The 22,306-nt window shown below is 30.4% G+C and overlaps 9 protein-coding genes across 9 annotated transcripts; 4 read left to right on the plus strand and 5 right to left on the minus strand.

Annotated features, from left to right (window-relative positions):
• Positions 1-45: 45 nt before the first annotated feature.
• On the minus strand, positions 46-1,191 carry VHS2 (Vhs2p; the record flags this gene model as incomplete). The annotated part of the gene is made up of 1 exon (XM_064857688.1): positions 46-1,191. One exon carries the CDS (start codon positions 1,189-1,191, stop codon positions 46-48), a length of 1,146 nt encoding a protein of 381 aa, XP_064715526.1.
• A 1,162-nt stretch (positions 1,192-2,353) lies between these two features.
• On the plus strand, positions 2,354-3,271 carry FLX1 (flavin adenine dinucleotide transporter FLX1; the record flags this gene model as incomplete). The annotated part of the gene is made up of 1 exon (XM_064857689.1): positions 2,354-3,271. The coding sequence occupies one exon, from the start codon at positions 2,354-2,356 to the stop codon at positions 3,269-3,271; it is 918 nt and encodes a 305-aa protein (XP_064715527.1).
• A 44-nt stretch (positions 3,272-3,315) lies between these two features.
• CSM2 (Csm2p) lies at positions 3,316-3,879 on the minus strand (the record flags this gene model as incomplete). Its single annotated transcript, XM_064857690.1, has 1 exon — positions 3,316-3,879. One exon carries the CDS (start codon positions 3,877-3,879, stop codon positions 3,316-3,318), a length of 564 nt encoding a protein of 187 aa, XP_064715528.1.
• Positions 3,880-4,157: 278 nt separating this feature from the next.
• Positions 4,158-5,984, minus strand: FKH1 (forkhead family transcription factor FKH1; the record flags this gene model as incomplete). Its single annotated transcript, XM_064857691.1, has 1 exon — positions 4,158-5,984. The coding sequence occupies one exon, from the start codon at positions 5,982-5,984 to the stop codon at positions 4,158-4,160; it is 1,827 nt and encodes a 608-aa protein (XP_064715529.1).
• Positions 5,985-7,236: 1,252 nt separating this feature from the next.
• On the plus strand, positions 7,237-7,818 carry PWA37_001047 (Zn(II)2Cys6 transcription factor domain-containing protein; the record flags this gene model as incomplete). Its single annotated transcript, XM_064857692.1, has 1 exon — positions 7,237-7,818. One exon carries the CDS (start codon positions 7,237-7,239, stop codon positions 7,816-7,818), a length of 582 nt encoding a protein of 193 aa, XP_064715530.1.
• A 70-nt stretch (positions 7,819-7,888) lies between these two features.
• Positions 7,889-10,438, plus strand: PWA37_001048 (fungal specific transcription factor domain-containing protein; the record flags this gene model as incomplete). The annotated part of the gene is made up of 1 exon (XM_064857693.1): positions 7,889-10,438. One exon carries the CDS (start codon positions 7,889-7,891, stop codon positions 10,436-10,438), a length of 2,550 nt encoding a protein of 849 aa, XP_064715531.1.
• A 5,435-nt stretch (positions 10,439-15,873) lies between these two features.
• TAO3 (Tao3p) lies at positions 15,874-17,049 on the minus strand (the record flags this gene model as incomplete). Its single annotated transcript, XM_064857694.1, has 1 exon — positions 15,874-17,049. The coding sequence occupies one exon, from the start codon at positions 17,047-17,049 to the stop codon at positions 15,874-15,876; it is 1,176 nt and encodes a 391-aa protein (XP_064715532.1).
• Positions 17,050-17,189: 140 nt separating this feature from the next.
• PWA37_001050 (uncharacterized protein) lies at positions 17,190-18,041 on the minus strand (the record flags this gene model as incomplete). The annotated part of the gene is made up of 1 exon (XM_064857695.1): positions 17,190-18,041. The coding sequence occupies one exon, from the start codon at positions 18,039-18,041 to the stop codon at positions 17,190-17,192; it is 852 nt and encodes a 283-aa protein (XP_064715533.1).
• A 1,630-nt stretch (positions 18,042-19,671) lies between these two features.
• On the plus strand, positions 19,672-21,627 carry PWA37_001051 (uncharacterized protein; the record flags this gene model as incomplete). The annotated part of the gene is made up of 1 exon (XM_064857696.1): positions 19,672-21,627. One exon carries the CDS (start codon positions 19,672-19,674, stop codon positions 21,625-21,627), a length of 1,956 nt encoding a protein of 651 aa, XP_064715534.1.
• Between the last annotated feature and the right edge of the window lie 679 nt (positions 21,628-22,306).

Consider the following 22,306-nt stretch of genomic DNA (forward strand, 5'->3'; position numbering starts at 1 on the left):
TCCTTTTTCTTCTTCTTTATTTTTATAATCTGCCTCCTCTCCTTGTTATTCTTCTTCTCCACTATCTTCAATATGAAATTGTTTAAATGTGGGATAATTATTCTTCTTACTGAGATATTGTGGATTCACATGAAGAGGTACTGTTGTAGGTGTAATAATTTCGCTAGTTACTGGAGGAATACAAGATTTCATAAACTTTGGATGGTTGAATTCATTATATAAAATATCAGCATAGGAATATAATTTAATTAATCTTTGGCCATTTAAATCATCTTGATTATTTTCAACATCATACAATCGTTCGTAATCTTTAATTGACTCACTTGAAGGTATTTCATCAATAAAGGGATACGATAATGAACGCTTAGTAAAAGTGTAATTATTACTGTTACTATTGGGGCTACTGGTGTTGTTATATCCTAAAGCAATGTTTAGACCTATTGTAGAAGCTGGTCTATTTGAACCATATTTTACGTTAATATCTTCTAGACTTTTACCTGTATCTGTTACTAGATCACCAATTTCGTCTAAATTTGGTGGGATATAATTTTCAAATGTATGATGAGTTTCCATTGAAGGTAAAGACAGTTTAGAATTATTATTATTATTATTATTATTATTATTATTATTTATTTGAGAAGTAATAGTAGAATTATTATTGGTATTACGACAGTTATATATATAATTAGGATTACTTGGAGAGTTAGTAGAATATGAATATAGATTAGAACTTGAAAGAGAAGAAGTATTACTATTAGAAGTATTTGAAAGATGGTATAATGAATTATTTGAAGAACTTTTATTTCTAATTCTGTTGCCAATATTGCTTTTACTATTGGTAAAAGAGGGTTGATTTATAAATAGAGGTGTTCTTTCCACATTTCTTTCAAAGATTAACGAATTATTATTATTATTATTATTATTATTATTATTATTATTATTATTATTATTATTATTATTATTATTATTATTATTATTATTATTATTATTATTATTATTATTATTATTATTATTATTATTTTGGTTATTTGTTTCATTTGTATTAGAAATTAATAAAGGAATGGAAGAAAAAGAAGAAACAGTAGAAGAAGAGGGATGTGAGGGATGTGAATGTAGATGTGAATATGTTAGTGGATCATTTAGTAGAGAAAGGTATGACACAGAATTTGGGTTACTAATTGGAATACTCATTATTTTGGAGTAATAACAGAAACGGAAAAAAAAAAAAAGAGAATTAAAATAAAAGAGAAAAGAAAAGGAGGTGATACTGGGTTGTTTATGTACACACACACACACATATATATATATATATAGAGAGAGAGAGAGAGAGAGATTTATGAACACTAACAAGTACCTTATACTAATACTATATAAATAGAGAAACTCCTAAATACAAAGAGTGGAGAGTATCAAACGTGCCAGAGAGCCTCTGCTTTTAAATGACCAAGTGTTAGTTAATTACTTATTTCCCTATGGCTGTTTCTTATAATTAAACTGTTTGCAACAAAAGAACCAAAAAAAAAAGGGCTGCTGAGTAATCATAATCCGATCACCTCCTCCAATTACGTAAGATTTGTTACGTAATTAAGAAACCATTCGTGTGAAGTGAGTGGAATGATTTTAACAATAGCAAAACCTCCAAAACCACAAAAAATAAAAAAGAGAAAGAAACAAAAAAAACAACAGATACTACAATCTCGTACGTAATGATATCAGACATTGGCGGTATCTATAATAAAAAAAATTTTTTTTTGTGTAGGGTTTGTTTTTATGAAAAAGAAATCTTTGGAAATTTTCTAGAGCCGAAAAAAAACTATTTAAAGAGTCAAAACAAGAAAAGTCTGTTTTCCTCAATTGGTTCAACTTGTCTCTCCAGGGTCAATTCTGTTTCTTCGCGCTGTCCCCTTCCTCACTCATTTTTTTTGTTCTTCCTTTCTTACAGCTCCTTGTGTTATCATTTCGTGTTCAAAGCTGTTGTGATAACATTGAAGAGGCTGCTGTTTCGGTGTGGTCCAATTGCCATCAGTAGTATTTTATTCTGTTATTTCCTTCTTCTATTTGGAGAATATCTTCTTTAATTTGAAACAAAACTCAAATGATGAGCAATTATTAAATTACTGCGTTATCGTATTGACTGAGTCTCCTTCCGTTTAAGTACCAAGGTGTCTCAAGGAAATCAATTTTTTCTATATGTGTTTTTAAAGCATCCTGAAAGAGTTTTTGTGTTTTAATTGCTTTCTTTCTCCTTTTCTTTTTGATACTTTTATACAAGCATACACACATATATACATATCTGTGTTTGTATACTTTTCTTTTATTATTATCGTGTATATAGCTAAATCTTGTTGTGGTAATGCCAAAGGAATCGTGCTCTTCTTTAAATACTTCTTCAACTTCTAAGCCTAGTGCTTTCCATGAATTCTTTTCTGGATTTATTGCTGGTTCTATAACTTCTGTAGTGGTTCATCCATTTGATTTAATTAAATTAAGGTTACAATTAAATGCAACAAACGGTATTCAGCAGTCTTGGATAACCATAGTTAGGGGATTATGGAAGAATCAAAATAGATTTTGGTTGTCTACATTGTACAGAGGTGTAACTATAAATGCATTGGGTAATTCTATCGCATGGGCTTTATACTTCGGTATCTATCGATCTTTTAAAGATCAATTGATTTCATTCACTGGTGGCACTTCATCTGTTTCGCTATCATGGGTCTATTTGGCCTCTGGAACTTCAGCTGGAATCACAACATCTATCTTAACTAATCCAATATGGATCTTAAAGACTAGGATAATGGCACAAAATAAATCGTTGAATGGAAATGTAGGTTATGATAATATAATATCGAGTATACGTAAAATTAAAAAAGATCATGGTTGGGGAATTTGGAAAATTGGTATTGTCCCATCCATCCTTGGTGTATCTCAGGGTGCCGTATATTTTATGGTCTATGATAGTTTGAAGAGTTATCGCTTTAATAAATTGAACAAACAAAAATTGGATACTTTGGAGATCTTATCCATCACTTCCATATCTAAAATGATTTCAATGTCGTTGGTTTATCCGTTACAGTTGCTTAAATCTAACCAACAAAGTTTAAACGCTACAAACTGTAAAGAATATAAATACATAAGACATTTGATCCCATTAATTATTAGACAAAATGGTGTGTTTGGATTATATAAAGGTTTATTTACCAATTTATTGAAGTCTGTACCATCGACTTGTTTAACGTTCTATATCTATGAAACTGTAAATAATCTCTAACTGTCTCTTTTTCTTATCCACTTCTATATATACATTTGTTGTTTCTATACAACATCATCACAATAAAACCTATTAATATACTCAATTACATCATTCATTAACATATTGTGTGACCCATCATTACCACTAGTATTATTATTATGATTGAAATTATTTTTATTATTTTTATTTCTTTCTATTCGACGTTTCTTTAATCGAGGTCCAGTAATAAGTAAACTGCCTTTGTAATTTATCCTTAATTGCAATAATATATTATTTAATATCGAATATACTTGATCTTGGTTACTTATTTGAATACGCGAATTATTCATCATTGTATCAATCCCATGGATCATTATTTTGCAATTATTGTTCCTTGGATCCTCTGTTATCTTCATTATTGTTCGTTTCAATTCCACCAAATCAAGACAGGTCACAATATGGATTCTTTCAAATATCGTATTATCATTTACTGATGTTATTTCTCTTAATTCATTCAAAGGGAATGAGTTCACACTATCTATATAATATATTATAGCATCCTGTTTCAATTTCAAGTATTCATATATAGATTTAGCCAACTTTGATGTATCTGGTGCAATCCACAATGATAATATTGTCTCTCTCATTATCTCTTTTAACCTCTCATTTGTACATTTCTTCTTTCTTATCAAAAAATTATATATTTACTGATATACTTGATCAAATAATGTATATAACAGTAGATACATTCTTTTTTTACCTTTTACTTCTCTTAAATTTTAAGTCTGTATGTTGGTTTTCATTATTTCTTTATTTTTAACACTATATCCATATATACATATAAATATATAACCATATATTCATCTATCCATCCATATATATATATATATATATATATACATATAATTCTATTTAGATATATCTGTCAAAGCTTCTTCTTTTGTGATTTTGTTTCTTCTTTCTGTTTTGATTCCATTTTCTCTGCTTCTAATCTTTTCCTATAACATTCTTGATAATATTCCGGTTCTCTTTGTCCAGGAAATCTGGCATCACCTCTAGCCATAAATATACACAATTCTCTAACTATTATACCACCAGTTTTCTTTAATTTAATCAAATTACCTTGATACCAATTCTCTAAGAAATCTTGTATAACATTATCATTTAATTTCCAACATGATACATGCCCAGAATTCATGGTCTTAACAAAAGTTGAATTAATCGAAAGATTATGTCTAACGGAATTTTGCCAACTTGTTAGTGACATATCATAAAAAGGATGTAAATTCGATATATATTCATAGATCTTTGATAATGGCAAACAACCTTCAGGGCTTGACAAAATGGCACGTGTGATCAACATTGTGTATGGCCAACTTGGTCTTTTAATCCTTATATCTTTATAAGGGTTAGTAGCATTAGTAGTAGCAGCTGTAGTAGCTGTTGAGGTATTTGTCTTGGAAATAATATTGGTAGCTTCTTTAGTTTTGTTTATTTTTTTTTTAGGCTCATCTTGATTTTCATCAGAATGTGTACGTTTCAATATTTTATTAGAATTCAAGGTGGAATTGTTATTTGTAATCTGATTAGTACTGTTTTTAACAGTTGAACCCGCAGAATTTATTGTATTGCTGGTGGTAGTAGTTTTGGTTGCCGTATTTTTTTTAGTGTAAAACTGAACTGCTTTAAGGTTATTACTACTATTGTTTGTACTATCATTGTTATTTAAACTCTGATTATTTTCTATTACTTCGACGGCATTCTTATGATTGTTTTTATTGTTGCTGTCAGGAGAAGTGGAAATATTAGTAACACTACAACTTTTATCACCCGGTTGTTTTTTTGGAGAGATATTACTATTAATAGTATTATTGAGGTCCATAGATTCTCCTTCATTCTTATTATTTTCAGTTTGATGTTCCTTTTGACCATTATTAATTTGAAGATTCTTGTCTTTAACATATATAGAGGTGTTGATTATATCTTTCAATAATGGATTATTATTGCCATTTAATCCATACAGGGTGGTCAATTTTGGAATTAAATATGAATAGATAGGTAACGATAAAATAGGAAACGGATTATTCTTTATGTATAAAATCATCTGTGAACCACCAACATCGATTGAAGTTCCTGATTTTAATGGACCAATGGGGACGTTCAATTTACTATTTGGCACACGTTTTAAGTTTATTTTACAACTATTTCTACCTAACACTGTAATGTACCAACCATTTTGAGATTGATCATTCTGTGAATTTTTCAACTTATGTATTATTATGTGTCTACGCGATACAGTTTTATTTGGACCCAGATCGATATCTATTGGTAATCTCTTTATTTTGAAATTTAGTTGATGTAACGATATAGTTTCAGGGTTTGTATTATCACAATTTCTACCAATGGTTATTTCAACAGCATTATTACCACTATTATTATTAGGATTATTGTTGTCGTTATTTTCATAATTATATGTCCAATTTTTTCCATAAATCAATATCCCATCACCACATTTCATGGTACTAGAGTTATCATTTTGTATAAATGAAAAATTTCTAGAATCTGGATACAGATAAGATACCATAGGCATAGGATTAGCTTGTTTTAATGCATTTTTGATCGACTTCATTAAAGCTATTTGATTATCAAGAGTATATGTGGATAAATCAGTTACTTCATGAGGTACACCATCTTTAGCATCTTTAGAGTGAGCATGTGATATATCATTGTTGTTGGTGTTAGGGTCAGTCATCTGTTATACAATATTTGTTGTGTATATTTGTGGGAAATATGCAAATATATGGGCTGAGTATATAAATAGATAAATAAGTTATTTCACCTTTTTCTTTTCTTTTCTTTTCTTTTCTTTTCTTTTCTCTTCTTACGGTTAGATCAACTAAAGTTAACTTTCCATCTCACAATGATCATAACAGATAGAAGTCAGAAAAGAATGTGATTTTTGGAATAAACCTCCTCGTTAGTCTGTTTGAAAAGGATATGAATGATATTATCCAATAAAAAAAAAGAGTCACATTAAAAGGATATCCTAGGATACGTTTAACTGAATACAAATATGTAGTCTATCATCTTCGGTGATCAGGTAGCAGAAGTTTTTGTGGTCTTTCAGCACTTTTGCTACTCATCTTTAAATTAAATTTAATTAGTGTCTGAAATAGGAAACAAATCTCAAAAGAGAGGAAGAAAGAAAAAAACAAATAAAAATAAAAAAAAAAAAACAAAAAAAAAAGAGAAAAAGAATAATTCCTAAGGTAGCTTAGGGTTTTATTAACTTTTACTGAAATAATCGCTAACCCTTTATAAGCAAATACAGGTCTTGGAAAAATCTTGTTTCCCATAGCAACATAGCATCCAGACTTCCAATGCTTCTAGAACACAATTTCTTTATTTTCTTTTTTTGTTTTACTGCCTTTTTTTCCATCGTCTGCTTCTTTGATTTTAATATTTTTTTTTCTTTTTTTGGTTTGAAGAAATAAGAAAAAAGCGAATAAGAGTGATGTCAGTAGCACATGCGATTCAGTTCTTGATTAGTAAAATCTGTAAAGAAGAGGTTTAACTGTACATCTAGGTGGCCCTTACAAAACAGATGATAAAGGAAGTGATAGTCAACATCTGAATTTTAGGTTTTATACTTTTTTATCGTTTAAAATCATTGACAACTGACCATTGAATATATTCAACAAAGACATCTTCTCTTTTCTCACAATTTTTATTTATCTATTGTTTATCGATTAGCATATAATACCATCATTAACGTGATCTTAGAAATTTACTAAATACATATAGACATAAAAAAAATACGTATCTACGTCTATCTATGGTTATTTTTTGCATCATATAGAACAATATTTTCATATATATATATATATATATACAAGCATATGTGCAAAGAAAAGTTATCCTGATTCTGAGATTTAAACACAAGAAATATAAAGAAGTCAAATTTTTTTAAAAAAAATATATATATAATACACTATCATTAAATAATGTCTAAAGATATATTTCCATCTCCAACTAACCCACCACTTCAAATAGCATTGCAACTACAACCGTCAAATGATCAGTTTAAAAGAAGAAGGGTTACACGTGCATGTGACGAATGTAGAAAGAAAAAAGTTAAATGTGATGGTCAACAACCATGTATTCACTGTACCGTCTATTCGTATAACTGTACATATAATAAACCGACGAAGAGAACTTTTACACAAAAACAACAAGATTCAATAATAAATAGTACAACTACTGACACAACTAACAATGTTACTACTATTAATAATAATATAACAAACTACAGTTCTACTTCAAATATAAATAGTCCTGTTACACCTGCAACTGTAGCGGCCACGCTATCTACTATCCCACATACAAATGTTATCAATCTGAATACTAACTCAACTAGCATTCAAAATTTACCAAATGATACGAATATGAATCCTAATGCTGTGAATTCTGTAGACACTTTCAATTTAGATTCTCCATCCAGTACTATTTTGAATTCAAATATACAAAGTTCTACTGTCACTAGTAACAACAACAATAGTAATACAAACAAGAGTAAAAAAATCTAATGTGACAACTTTGAAATTACAATCACAAATTAATAAATATCAACAGCTTTTTAATACATTGCTACCAAACATGCCTGATATAGACACTATTGATATACCACTATTTTTACAAATTTTACGTAACTTCAAGGATGATTCTGATACTTTCTTAGACGATGCTATCAAGGAATATTATATGATTGTTAATGATACTACTACTACTACCACTACATCAAATATATTAACATCGCCTTCATATCAAACTCCAAATTATTCTAACCCAGATGACATGTCAATATCCAATTCTACTAGGAACACTATCAATGATAATAATAATCAAAACGATATCAATAGAAGCAACAGTAGCATATCTTTAGTAGGCTCCATGATGATGGATCCAAATGACAGGATTAAATCTATCCAATATTACTCTTCCCCTCCACTGTTACAATCTATTGGAAGAGAAATTAAAATTATTTTACCACCAAAACCAGTCGCATTATTATTTGTTAAAAACACTTGGGAACATTGTTGTGTATTGTTAAAATTTTATCATAGACCAACGTTTTTAAAACAATTAGATGAATTGTATAAAACTGATCCTAATAATTACAGTGTTGAACAAATGAAATTTTTACCTTTATGTTATGCCATTATGGCTGTAGGTGCTCTTTTTACTAAATCAATTGAACAAAACAACAATAATCATAATCATAATAATACTAATAGTAACAAGAGCGCTGGCAATGATAAAAAGAATGACAACAATAAGGTAAATAATGTAACTACTGTTATTAACAATAATAATATTGTTTTTATGGATAGTAACAATAATATCATTAAAGAATCACCTTCCGTTAACACACAGTGGAAAGAATCAAATACAGTGAATAAAAATAATTTTATGCAGGATGAAGGTTACAAATATTTTATTGCAGCAAGAAAATTACTCGATATCACGAACACAAGAGATCTAAATTCAATTCAAGCAGTACTAGCACTTTTTATTTTTTTACAGTGTTCTGCTCGTCTTTCTACTTGTTACTCTTATATTGGTGTTACAATGAGAAGTGTACTCAGGGAAGGATTTCATAGAAAGGTACCCGATAATTCACCATTATCTTTAATTGAAATTGAATGTAGAAAAAGATTATTTTTCACAATTTATAAATTGGATATTTATGTTAATGCAATGTTAGGTTTACCAAGATCCATCTCACCTGAAGATTGGGATCAAACGTTACCATTAGATATATCTGATGATAATATTACAGATGATAAAATATACTTTGAAAGACAAAATAATGTATTATCGAGTGCTGGTATAGCCAATTATCACACAAAGTTACTATTTATTTTGGATTCAATTATGAGAGAATTATACCCGATCAAAAAGACAAATAATGTCATATCGCATAAGACTGTTACCCAATTAGAGATTAAATTAAAAAATTGGGTAGATTCATTACCAATGGAATTAAAGCCAAATGCCAAAACAATACCCCCAAAATATGAAAGAGCCAATAAACTATTACATTTATCTTTCTTGCATGTTCAAATAATTTTATATAGACCATTCATTCATTTCCTTTCAAGAAACTTTGTGTCTTCTAATACTGATAAATTATCATTACAAAGAGCTAATAATTCAATTGTAGTCGCTAGAACTGTAGTAAGGATGGCACAAGATATGGTTAATAAAAATTTGATATCAGGCTCATATTGGTATGCATGTTATACAATTTTTTATTCAGTAGCAGGTTTATTATTCTATATCCATGAAGCTGATTTGCCAGATAAAGATAGTGCAAGAAAATATTATGAAATTTTAAAAGATGCAGAATGCGGTAGAAACGTTTTAATACAATTAAAGGATACTAGTATGGCGGCAAATAGAACCTACAATATTTTGAATAAATTGTTTGAAAAATTAAATTCCAAGACCATTCAATTGTCAGCAAAATACAGCTCATCCTTTACTCGAAAGCCTCCATTAAATGAGACATTCAGTACTGCATCGTCAGATATTAGTCAAACTTCTAGTTATAACGTAGAGAAGTTTGTTAAAGATGTTCCAACATTTTCTGACTACTTGGACCAAAATATCTCCTCTGATTTTGTTAAAAGTATTAGGACATCATCCACAAATTCAGTTAATCAGTTTGCTAGTAGTGGGGATCTTATTACAGATAATAATGTCATTAATACAAAGAATGATTATAGTAATGATGATAGTTCTAAAACTACAGGCATTAAGGCTGTGGTCGATAATAATGATGATTTCTTTGTTAAAACAGCCCCGACAAATAGTAACAATATGTCAGGTCCAAGTATAAAGAAGGAACAAATTTTCGATTTCTCAGATTCCTGTATTACAAATCCAACAGTTAGTTGCTTAAAGAATAATTCTGTGACCCAATCTGGTTTGGATACATCTTTGTTAATCTCACAAAATGTTGATAATAATAATAATAATAACGAGCATACTGATAATATCGGTTCGGTAAAATCAGAACCATTAAGTGATGACAATATTGGAATATTTGATGTTTTCGATAAACTAGATGCCCAATTATTTGGTAAAGATAATGTAGAAAGTCAATATCAAAACCCTGCAAATTTTAAGTTTGATCAAAGTTAAAACGCAGCTAACTGCTAGAATAATGGCGTCTGGTTATAGTTATCTTCTATTTGTATATCCTGCTTGCAGAATATGATTTTAATATTTTACTAAAATGTATATACAGGTGTATGTAATAATTAATAGTTAATAATTAATAATCAAGAATTGACTTTGCATGATAGAGAGAATTATATATATTCGCATATGTCAATGTGTCGTATTGAAATATGTCACTTGAAATCAAATGCAAATTTTAAAACTTTAACTTGAGGGTTTGACTGATTTGAGAGTTTTCTATAATTTTAATAGCTATATAAGTTAATTGATTGCTTTCTATATAATGTTACATCTTAAAACCAAATATATTTCATCTTAGAATTCCCCCTAATTCATTGGTAGTTGTCATTGTTGTAGTAGTATCAATAGAAGCAGATCTCGTGCGTGGCATATTTGTTTCAGTGTGAGAAACCAGCATCGAAGGATTATTTGGTTTTGTAAAAAAACTGTCTAAATTATCTAGTTCAGCCCACATATGACTTAGAGTTGGATCTTTCTCTGATATACCTGCATAAGATTCAATAGTTTCCATTCTATTCAATCCATCATCCAAATCTTGGTGAAATTCAACTGGTTCGTCCTCAATTATATTTGGTTCTTGTGGAACTTCTTCATTTTCTGAGTTAGAAGAGCATGTCATAAAAACCGCATGAACATTATGTCTTGTCATAGCTGCTGTCATAGTTGGCATTGGAACTGACCATCCACTTTCTTCTGGTAATCCAAATAGTGTGGTTGTGTTATTACTCGGTTTCTTTGTATTTTCAATTCCCATCGTGATACGAAGAATGTCTTTATCTAACTTGCTTCCGGAGATTTCTGAAATATTATCTATGACATCTAGTGCTAGTTGTTCATAATTAGTTGTTAAAAGTCGCAGTAACGGTGATATTAAGTCAGCACCTACACCTATGAATTCTTCGCCAGTTAAGTCAACAAGAGGGAAAATATATTTTAAAATTTCTACTGTCTCTTTTTTGACCCAATCTAATTTATTCAATAATAATCCCAATAAAAATACTAATGTTTGTGCAGAATACTTAGGGAAATATGTTCTTGCTATAAAGTTAACAATTTGACGCAGAAAATCCTTTTTAGACCTAAATTTATTCTTAGATAGAGAATCAATAAGTCGAGATAATGAAGGCTCGTTATTTGAATCAGCCAAAGATATTAAGCTATCAGCAGATGTCTGGATTGAAGAGTAATCATTTTGATCCATAACATATAAAAACCTTGGTAAATTTGAAATTAAAGCAAATAGTAAACGAGATTCTGGATCTGCAATAATACGACTACCTTTTAATAGATTTAATTTATCCAAAAACTTCATTGTAATATCAATTGAGTTTGAAGAACGAAGACCAATCATGACAATCTGCTGTAAACCATCAAAATGACCTTCCCAATTAGAAGGAAAGGTAGCAACTAAACACTGAACTGTATCAGGTGAGTCTAAATCGATTTTTGAAAAAAATTTTGTTATGCATGAAAGTGCTTCGATGAACTCTGGCTCATGGATGGTATTAAGACATGCAACTAATGACCAAAATAGTTGAGGAAACCCAATTAAGTCATTTGCATCCAATTCTGCTGTAACAGCGTTTAATGTCATTAGAATTTGCATGGCAAATCCTTGAATATCAGTATTCTCATCTGCAATTGTGTTTGATAACCTATGTAACATATCCTTGAGCATACCCTGATCTAAAAAGGTAAGTAATGATCGAAATACTTGGAAAGAGCGGCAAGCCACATGTCTCACAGAGCAAGTAGTGGCCCATTTTAAAGCACATCTTTGCCAGTCAATTTGCAAGGTGTCTTGTTCATGTAAAACACTAATTATATTTCTAATGAGAAAATCCATGGTCCTTGGGGATCTCGCACCTTTTCTGTCCTTTACTAAATTGTCATAAACCCATCTACCATGTTTATTTCTTAACAAAGACAATGTTTCTTCTGTTTTTTCGTGATTGGGAGCCAAACCAAAGATCAAATTGCAAATTATTCGCATGGCACTGTCTTGAATTAGAGGAACATAATGGTCCAACAAACATATAGCCACATGAAGCAATGTTGGAATTTTGGCTTGTACAAATTCATTAATATCAGTAAGTAGATTTACTAGGAAAATGATAGACAATTGAGCTTTAGAGAACATAATTGAACGGCCAGTATAATTCAGACTTTCCCAGATATTAGCAACAAAACAAAACTTGGTAACATTATCTGTAGTATCTTCATTTGTTACCTCAACATTTGGAATCATGGCTTTAGGCTCTAAATTATTTAAAAGTAAGTCTGTCAAACCTAAACCTCCAGATATATTGGCAAGATATAGTATTACATCCCTTGCTTTTTCAATAAAATGTGGGTTTTTATATAGCATCGATTTTATGATGATGTAGTCTACACAAACATGGATATTTTGAAATGAATTACCTCTACCTAATGAAATCCACAACTGCTCGACTTCCTTAGGTAGACGATCATTCAATTCAATAGTTACATAAAATAAATTTGTCAAAACCATCTTTGTATCTGCATCATCAGTTGATTTTAATGTAAACTTGTTTACCCATGGGACCATTAAAATTAGTAGGTCCTTTTTAATAGCAAAAGGGAAGAATTTTAATATCTTGATCAAACTTGAGAATATGCACAGACATAAATCTTGAGAAAGTAATTCGACATATATTGAAGATATTTCAAATGCTGTTGCTTTGTAAACAGATTTTGAGGAATTGGTAAGTCTTTCCTTAAAAACTTTTGTATATGAGGAGTTGTGAACTTTAGTCTCAACAGCTGATAATAAATCAATAGCACACGATCTTGTATCTTCTTTATCTGATATTAATCCATACAGCCCAAGCGACACTAATTCATGTTCTTCTAAGATTAAATTGTCTAGTTTCATGATAGATTTACATAAGGTAATGTAGTAATAGACAGACACAAAAGAGTGCTCATGTGGTGATATGCATTGAAGAAAAACATCTTTAAACAACTGCACATTCGTTGGATTGTTTTGTAAAAGATTTTCCAAAGCTCTGACACCTAAAGCTCTCACATTTTCATTCTCTGCATTGAAAAGAGATTCAACCCAAGATAAAAGACCATTGATATTGAAGGAAAGAACTATAGGATGGTTTGATTCATCATATAGTGTGTGAGTAATTGGTTCAGAACATAAGATAACCATAGCCTCCAATGTAATTATTTCAAGACGACTTCTTTGGAATTCAATACCAGTTGTAACTGCAGTTCTTTCCCTAACATTATATGCCTGATTGATCATGCGATTATACCTTTCAATAGCGATGCGGCTATTATTACCGTATCCACACCATTCTTTTAAATAATTGAAACAGGATACTCTAGCTTCAAAGGGAAACAAGTCGTCAATGTATTCATTTGCACGAATGGTTGAATAAAATCTTGCTAATAATTCGGCAAAGTATCCCCTCAAAAATTGATAATCGTAGGAGTTTTGGACTTCATCATGCTCCAGTAGAGATTTAACTAGTTTCAAAAACATCGATATTCTCCTTAAAATCCAAATATCTTTAAGAATACTTGATTCCTTTAAAAACCGAGATAAAATCGTTATAACGTGGAATATTTCGATTCTTGTCTGTTTATCTGTCACATCAATATCCCATGTAGTAAGCGTGTCTTCAACACTCTCAATAAATGTTCTAAATATGTTTATGTTCATTGCACTTAACCCAACAATAATAGCCTCTCTTACAATATTTCTTTTTGCATTTAGAAGTGGTAATACCATTTTAAATATGGCTTTGGCTGACTTAATTTTTTGATGTTGTACGGTGAAGATTTGCTGACTCTTTTTCCTTCCATGTGATAGTTTGGGTGACGGAATATGTAATTTCTGATCCGTAGTAGAAGTTAATGACGTGCATGCCGCAATTAAATAAAGTTTCCATTGATTTACAATATTTTCTGGAAGAATATTAGTTGGTTTAAAATCAGGATCATCTGCGATCTTTAAGATTACTTCATGTACTTGAACTAACCTAATACAGACTATAGAACGGCACAAAGCCATTGTTATTGGTGATGATTTGAAAATTTCAGTCAAGAGTTTGGGAAATATTCTTTGCCATAATGCAGCATCTATCCCATAAGATGACTCGGCTAATTTTAAAGCTAACCCTTTCTTATATTTTGCACTCAACTTTAAAAGACGACTTTTCTCTGCTGTACTTAAAGATAATTTTTGTGGTCCCAATAATGATACCACATTAACTTCTCCTAAGAAATCAATTAATCTATTACCTCTATCTGCTGCAAAATGGAGCGAGGATGATCTTGAATGACCAGATGACAAGCGACCTGTTTTTTCCGTCATGGCTTCATCAAATTTTGATATGATTCGTAAAATCTTAATTGCAAGTTTTCTTAATCTTGAATTATGAGCACATAGAAAAAAAGACCATTTCCTTCTACCTCTTCGATTACAGTAACTGTATTCTTCCATTCAAGTTTCTCTGAATCACTGACATTATCTTGGTTTACATCAGGACTTAATAGACGAATACCATCTAGCCCAATAGTTTTTTGTTTTTCTTCTGTTTGCGAAGAAGTAAATTCTTTTAACCAACATTCTAATAATTCTACATATAATAACAATAGAGATGAATATTCATTAGAGGATAGATATTGCATATTGTAACTTGATTGAGTCTTCTCGTCAAAATCAAATGAATACTTAGCAAACCATGTAATGAAAGTATGTGGATTTTTTTTGGAAGCAAGAGCTTTTAAAGATCTTTTGGCGGATTTAGCGATGGCTTCATTGGCATGAACTGCATTTCTTGTTAAAATTTCAATTGCAGATTTATAAGGAATCTTTTTAGTGACTGAAAGGCAACATGGTACAGTTTCAATCACTTTTGAAAATAATATAACATTGGAAGTATTCTTTTGAGAACCACCTTCATTATCAGTAGAAAAACTGAAAGAAAATGAGCCAAATGGGGTAGATGGTTGCTTTTGGTGGGTGTTTTCTGGAGACCAAACCTCAGACCCAATATTTGAATCCAATAGTAAGAAAAGTTTATAAATATATAAACATATTTCTTCGTGAGTGCTGTACAATGGGTCACTATTGATTATTGCAATTCGATTTAAATCAGTCAAGTATTCTTTTGCTGTGGCGCCTGGGAATGGGGGTTTTTTATCTGTTATTAATAATTTTCTATAAGTTGTAACTGCCAATAATAATTTATCATAATTATTAATATCTAAGTTTACACCATTGAAAGATTGTTTAAGTAATGGGAGCATGGCGTTTTCCATTAAAAATTCTGGATAAGGGTACCCAATAAAGACAAGACTATCAGATAACGGATTGATTAGTGAGAAATCGGGAGTTAACCAATTTTCTTTTTTTTGGGGTTTAAATATAGTCTTAATAATGATGTTAACGTTTTTATTGTATTGTTCAACGTCTCTGTTGAACGATATAGATACACCCAAACTAAGCAAGATAGACCTAGTGCATAGATGGCTCTTTCCGTGATATCTTTGGTTTTGATTTTATCAATATTTGAGGTAAGTAATTTCATCCATCTTTCTGTGAATAATTGAGAAGGTGATACACACAAGATTGATACACTCAGAGTAAATCCGACAGACCAACATTTCGTATTTGAAATTAATGTTTTGGAACATTTATATAAAAGCTCCATTGCTTCAATCCAAGTCGGATGATTTATTTCTACGGTGACTACGTCAGCTAAAGATAATAATAATTGAGTGGTGACATCTGCATAGGCTATTCTGATTGAAACATTTTCTGTTCTTGCAAAAAATTTTGATATACTTTTCAAAAAATCCATACTTTGTTCAAAATTGTCAATTGGATAATGTTTCAATTTCAAATACCTCATACCTAAAACTAGTAAATGAACATATGGTTCGTCTTCAATGGGTATTAAACTAGGGAACTTTTCTAGTTCAGCGATAAATTTATCACTTACAGATACAAAATGGTATTCTGACATACAACCTAGAATTTTAGCGAAAGAATTCCAGTTTGAAGATTTTATGATACTTGAAGAAACAGATAATGGATCAGTGATTTTTAACTGTGCAAAGATGATTTCTTCCAACTTATTGTTTATGTGTTCATCAGAGTCATGTGGGGATTGTTTAACGATTTCAATGAGCACTCTACAAAGAATGTATATACTTATTAATGATTTCCTGTTTGCCTGTAACATTTCTATTCTCTTTTTTTCCACTATATTCTGTAGCTCAACCAATTTTGTTGTATCGTTATAAGTTTTGATTTGAGGAGAAGATTTTAAAGAGACGACTCTCTTTGGAATAGATAAAGAACTACTTGTGGATATTTTTCTTAGACTATTAGATTTTATTAGACGTGGTTTATTATTAACTGAGGAAGAGTTATTGGTAGCAACAGTACTATTAGTGGTAGCGCAACCATTCATAGACATTTCATTTTCAAAAAGCTTTAGTTTATTCTCAAAATCTTGTGAGATTGAGTTTGATATTTCAGATTTAGTCTTTCGCCAAAACATCATTGCATCAATAACCGGTTTAGGATTTTTTCTAGCAATATGTCCTAGAGATCCAATAATTTTATCGAAATCAGGGTCCACACCTTCACTTAAAATATTGTTTATAGGAGGTTCAGTATCTAAAGGATATTCCGAGCATAAAGTTAATTTTTCCTCTGCTTGACGAACAAATTTTGTGAAAAGTATATGTAAGGCATATTCTGAGGGGCTTTTTTTTCTGTTGCTAGTTCGTGTCTTAAACTATTAACATATTCTGTTGGAGTAGGGGTAGTATCAGTATTAGTATTGGTGGTGGTTGTTTGGTTAATAGGCATGATAACATTGTTTATAGGTTTCTCATTTGATATGATATCAGAATTATTAGTAATAATATTTGTAGTAGTGGTTATGTCACTATTATTTTGATTGAAATGTGCATTTGCGATAAAATGAGAAGATTGTATATTCTGTGATTGATTATGGTGTATATTAAGGTCATTTGAGTAGGATGCTAATACAGGGTGATCACTTATATTTGTAGAAGAAACATCATTATTTACCTGTTTAACATTTGGTGGTGCTTCAATAGGTGACGGTATATTTATTGTGGGAAAATCTACAATAGAAGATTGTAGTATTTCACCATTATTAGTATTTGTAGTTGCTGTAACATTGACCTGATTATTGGTATTATTGTTTTGCGGGATAAAAGGATATTGATAACTATGGTTATAAGAGTAATCAGATGGATGAGTCCGTATGTTATTTGCAGAGATAATATTACTTTGATCTGTTGGTATTATATTATTTTGATTTTGTGATTCTTGAACAAATGTATTTTCAGTATCCTGCATGTTTCTATTATCGTTGCTATCGTTATTATTATTATCATTATTATTATTATTATCATTATTATTATTATTATTATTATTATTATTATCCGTTGACGATGATGATGATATTGTTGTTGTCGTCGTCGTATCAGTAACTTGGGGAAACACAAAGTTTGAATTCATACTACGATTGATATATGTATAACAATATGTATATGTGTTATTTGAAAGTAATGTTCTTCAATGATGAATACTAGGGTATAGGCTGTAATATAAAATTAAAAAAGTGAAAAAGCAAAAAAAAAAAAAAGATCTTTTTCTTTTAACACAACTTTGTTTTATATAAGCGCTTATATGTATAGGATATGAAAACGTTTGTTTCTTTGTTTTGATAATTTGGTTGATTTTGATCTATTCAATAATACTATGTTCTTCTACAAATATATAGAACGAACAAACTCCATAAAAAAAGGGGGGGGATCAAAGAAAGGGCTACTGGTTAACTACTAAAGTCTATAAAAATGCGCATATGTATATACATAGATACAAGTTCTCTTTAGTGTATATTAGATTATTTTATTTTATTTAGTTTAGTTTATTTTAGTTTTGCATTCGGACAAAAATAGAAGAGAGAGACGGCGTTGAGAGACAAAAAGAAGAAAAAGAAAAAAAAGAAAAAAACAAACAAAAAAGCAAACAAACAAACTGAAGATGTCGAAATGGTTGTCTGTTGGAAAACAGAGAGATATTGAAACACATCAAATCGTATCAAATCAAATCAAATCATAACAAGTGTTTGGATAGTGGCAGTGTAGTTATACACTTGTGTAAAGTGTAAGATCCTTCGTATGAGGGAGGGAGAGTGAGAACGCTAATGTCTACAAGCAATAATTAGAAATGGTTTGTCCTATAGAAAGAGCATTACATATGCTATAAGACAGAGTAGTCTTGCTGGATCCAGATACATCGAAGACAGTATATAGATACATTAAATACAAGATTCGGCACATGGCTACAGGATATATGAATGAATAGAAGATAATAAAAATGAAATTTAGAATTTTTGTTACAGAATTTGTAGTCCTTTAATTGGAAGCTATTATTTTCTTTGTTTGTTCCCTACTTTTTGCACGTGAATAGTTCTCTATTAACCACATTAGGGAGATTAAAAACTATTTTTCCCCTTCTTAACATTATTTAAACACAGTTTAGTATTGAATCTTTTTTGTTTTTGTTTTGCATTTCCCTCTCTCTCTGTCTCTCTTGCATACAAACATATACACAATTTGGACATTTTCAAAAGCTTGTCTGTGGTATATCTTAAAATAAAAATTTTTTTTTTCTTTTACTATTGTCGGTTGTAATTTCGTTGCTGCAGCTTTTAAATCAACAAAGACAAAAGAACGATGAACGAAAAAAAAAAAAAAAAAAGAGAATAGAATAAAATCTCGTGAATAAAAACAATGTATCTGTGCTGTTTCATGTGAAGTTATTTACCCCCGCTCCTAACAATTTTTTTTTCGTGCTTATCAGCTTGTTATTACTACTACTACTGTTTATTTGCCTATCTACCTACTTGTGTATATATATATTTATATTTGTATATATATATATATATCTTCTTAATGCTTGGACGAGTCTTGAATATGAAAAAAAAAAGAAGTTTGACAGATGATTAGACATTTTTCATATGTTCCAAGGGATCTCTTTTTTTGTGTTGATGTAGACTTTTCTTAAATGTTTTGTAGCGTCTTGGTACACCGTTCGAGTTAAGCATCTCTCCCAGGCTGAAACAGAGCAAATAATTTTTAATATGAAGTACAGGAGATATTTAGCTCGAAATTCTTCAGTCTATTTATGTCTATTCTTATTATGTTCTGTGTTTGTTCTTGTGTCGTTGAGTTATTTATACAATATTAATTCAAATACTCAAGTCACATCATCACTATCTTTTTTAGGCAATGAACAAAGAAGACCAAGACAGAAACTTCACAGCAGAAAAGAGCTAGTGAATGTCGATATTAGTGATATGTTGTTATCATCGTCCAAGACATATGATAAGTATCTAGAGGCAGAATATGGTTTCAATGAATCTATCAGATCTAAATTATATAGCAATAATACCCTTTTCGGTTACGTACCAAACCTTGAAATGACATATTCAGACTCATCCGATAAAATTACCAAAAATCATAAGGATGGTGCCAATCGTGATGATAATAAATTACAACCTTTCAATAAAGCTTATGCAAATTTATTAGAGTGCCAAGATCTACAATATTCAAATAACATCGAATACTCTGTGTCTGACCAAAATTTCCAGATTGACTATATCAATATGAGAAGACAGTTATTGGCTATGGACTCTCCTTTAGCCAAGGAATTCACTACAAACGAAGAAGAATCAAAAATGTCTGAGATGGAAATTATTGAGAAGAGATGGTTTTCTTTCGGTACAGCAGCGGTATGGTTGAAAAAGGAACAATGTTATGTTGCATATACAAGAATGATCTATTCTAGGCATGAGAATAGAGGTAGTTCCTATATATCCGTGGTTGTGGGTCAAATGTTTGATAAGGATTGGAATGAGATTAAAGGGAGAAGAATTCCTTTTAGAGATGTTAAAATGCCAAAGGAAGTGAAACAATTGGTTCAATCACTTAAAAGAAAGTTAGATATATCAGCAAATTGTGATGCTTTAGGACACGGTACTGATGCGTATGAAAATTGTGCAACTGAGATTAATAAGAATACATTCAAAATTAGAGAGCAAATTGATAAATTATTAGATAAATATTCTATTAAATATCCAACAGTCGTTAATATACCATTTATTATGAGAGAGCATTGGAATGGCCCGGAGGATCCACATGTGATTTTAAGACAGGATAAAGATGGTGAAGAACCGGTCATCATTGTTAATATGAATTCACACAAAGATATAAAGGTGCATGCCATGATGCCACATAGGAAAATCGACCCTTGTGTAATGTTTGATATTGAAGGTTACGATATGAAAGGGTTTGAAAAGAATTGGTCTCCATTTTTTGTCCCTGAGAGAGTACAATCAAGTGATAATTATCCAGGTTATATACATTTTGTTTATGACTACAGTCCATTGCAAATCATTCGTTGTTCACTATTAACAGGAAAATGTAAAATGATATTTAATGCACAAACTGCAGGACTTGATAATGGCAAAGGCTACTTCGGGATCATTAGAGGTGGTACTCAATATGTTTCATTACCTAATGTTTTACCTCAGCTAGAAAATACGCATATTTGGGTAGGTTTCGCCAAGAGTCATGTTGATAATTGTGGTTGTGGTGATAGATTTTATAGGCCTACTTTAATTGTATTAGTCGAAACTGATGGGGTCTACCACTTGGAATTGGTTACGCCAAATGTTGATTTTGGTAAACCCATAATGGGTTGGAATCTAAAAGATACCAGTTGCAGTGGGTATAACGTTCTTTCACCAAGTTCTATTAGTAACTGGGCAATTTTAGATCAAGATCCAATAACCAAACGATTTGAAGACTACATGGTGGTGACATTTAGTGAAGCAGATGCAATTTCAGGTAGGGTAGTCATTAGAGGAATTTTGAATTATATTTTACAAGTTTATAATAAAAAGAAAGTAAGGGAAACATTACTTATTGATGAAGAGACAGTTACCATTATTCAAAAGGCTTCCTATTGTGTTGCAGAAAAATGTAAAGAAGAATGTAAAAGGTACGGTATCGATCATCCAGAAAATAAAAATTAGTTATTCTTCTACTATTATTGCAGATTTACTTTACTCCATTGATATTGATTAAAAAATTAATATTAGGTTATGTTATATATATTCTTTTATGGAATGTACTTAACAAAGGTTTGAGGTGCTTTTTCTTATTTAATCTTAAGGGTGTGTAATAAATACACATTTCTAAGCAGCATATAGATAGTGTACTTAATAATAATAGTAATAATAATTGTAACCAACAATGGCTAAGACCTAGTTCAAATGTCTGACAGGCTTTTGGATTGCATGATAGATATTTTTTATCAATTAATTCCTGCGATATTGGAATTTTGATTGGATTTCAAAAAAAGAAAAACATCAATTTTCTTGTAATGAAAATAATATTTACCATAAAGTTATTATTCCATGTGAGCAAAACAACAAGTTTGTCAAATAGTATATGGGATTTAAAAATTACCAACATTTTTCGAAATAGTTTGAAAATAGACAAATGAACGTATTACCAGTATATTACAATAACTACAATAGACATATCTACAATAACCTTCATTCCCACTAGCTCTGCTAAAGATGGAATCACTATTGAATAAATGTTCGAAATAATTTGGTTATAGTAGGTAATTTATTTTATCATAAAGTTTTTGATTTCTTTAGAAATAGTTGATAAAAGTACTACTTGTTGTAAGCTAGATGAAAGCAG

The sequence above is a fragment of the Arxiozyma heterogenica genome, assembly GCF_036370985.1.
Source record: "Arxiozyma heterogenica strain weizmannii chromosome Unknown scaffold_15, whole genome shotgun sequence".
In the NCBI taxonomy this organism is placed as follows: Eukaryota; Fungi; Ascomycota; class Saccharomycetes; order Saccharomycetales; family Saccharomycetaceae; genus Arxiozyma; species Arxiozyma heterogenica.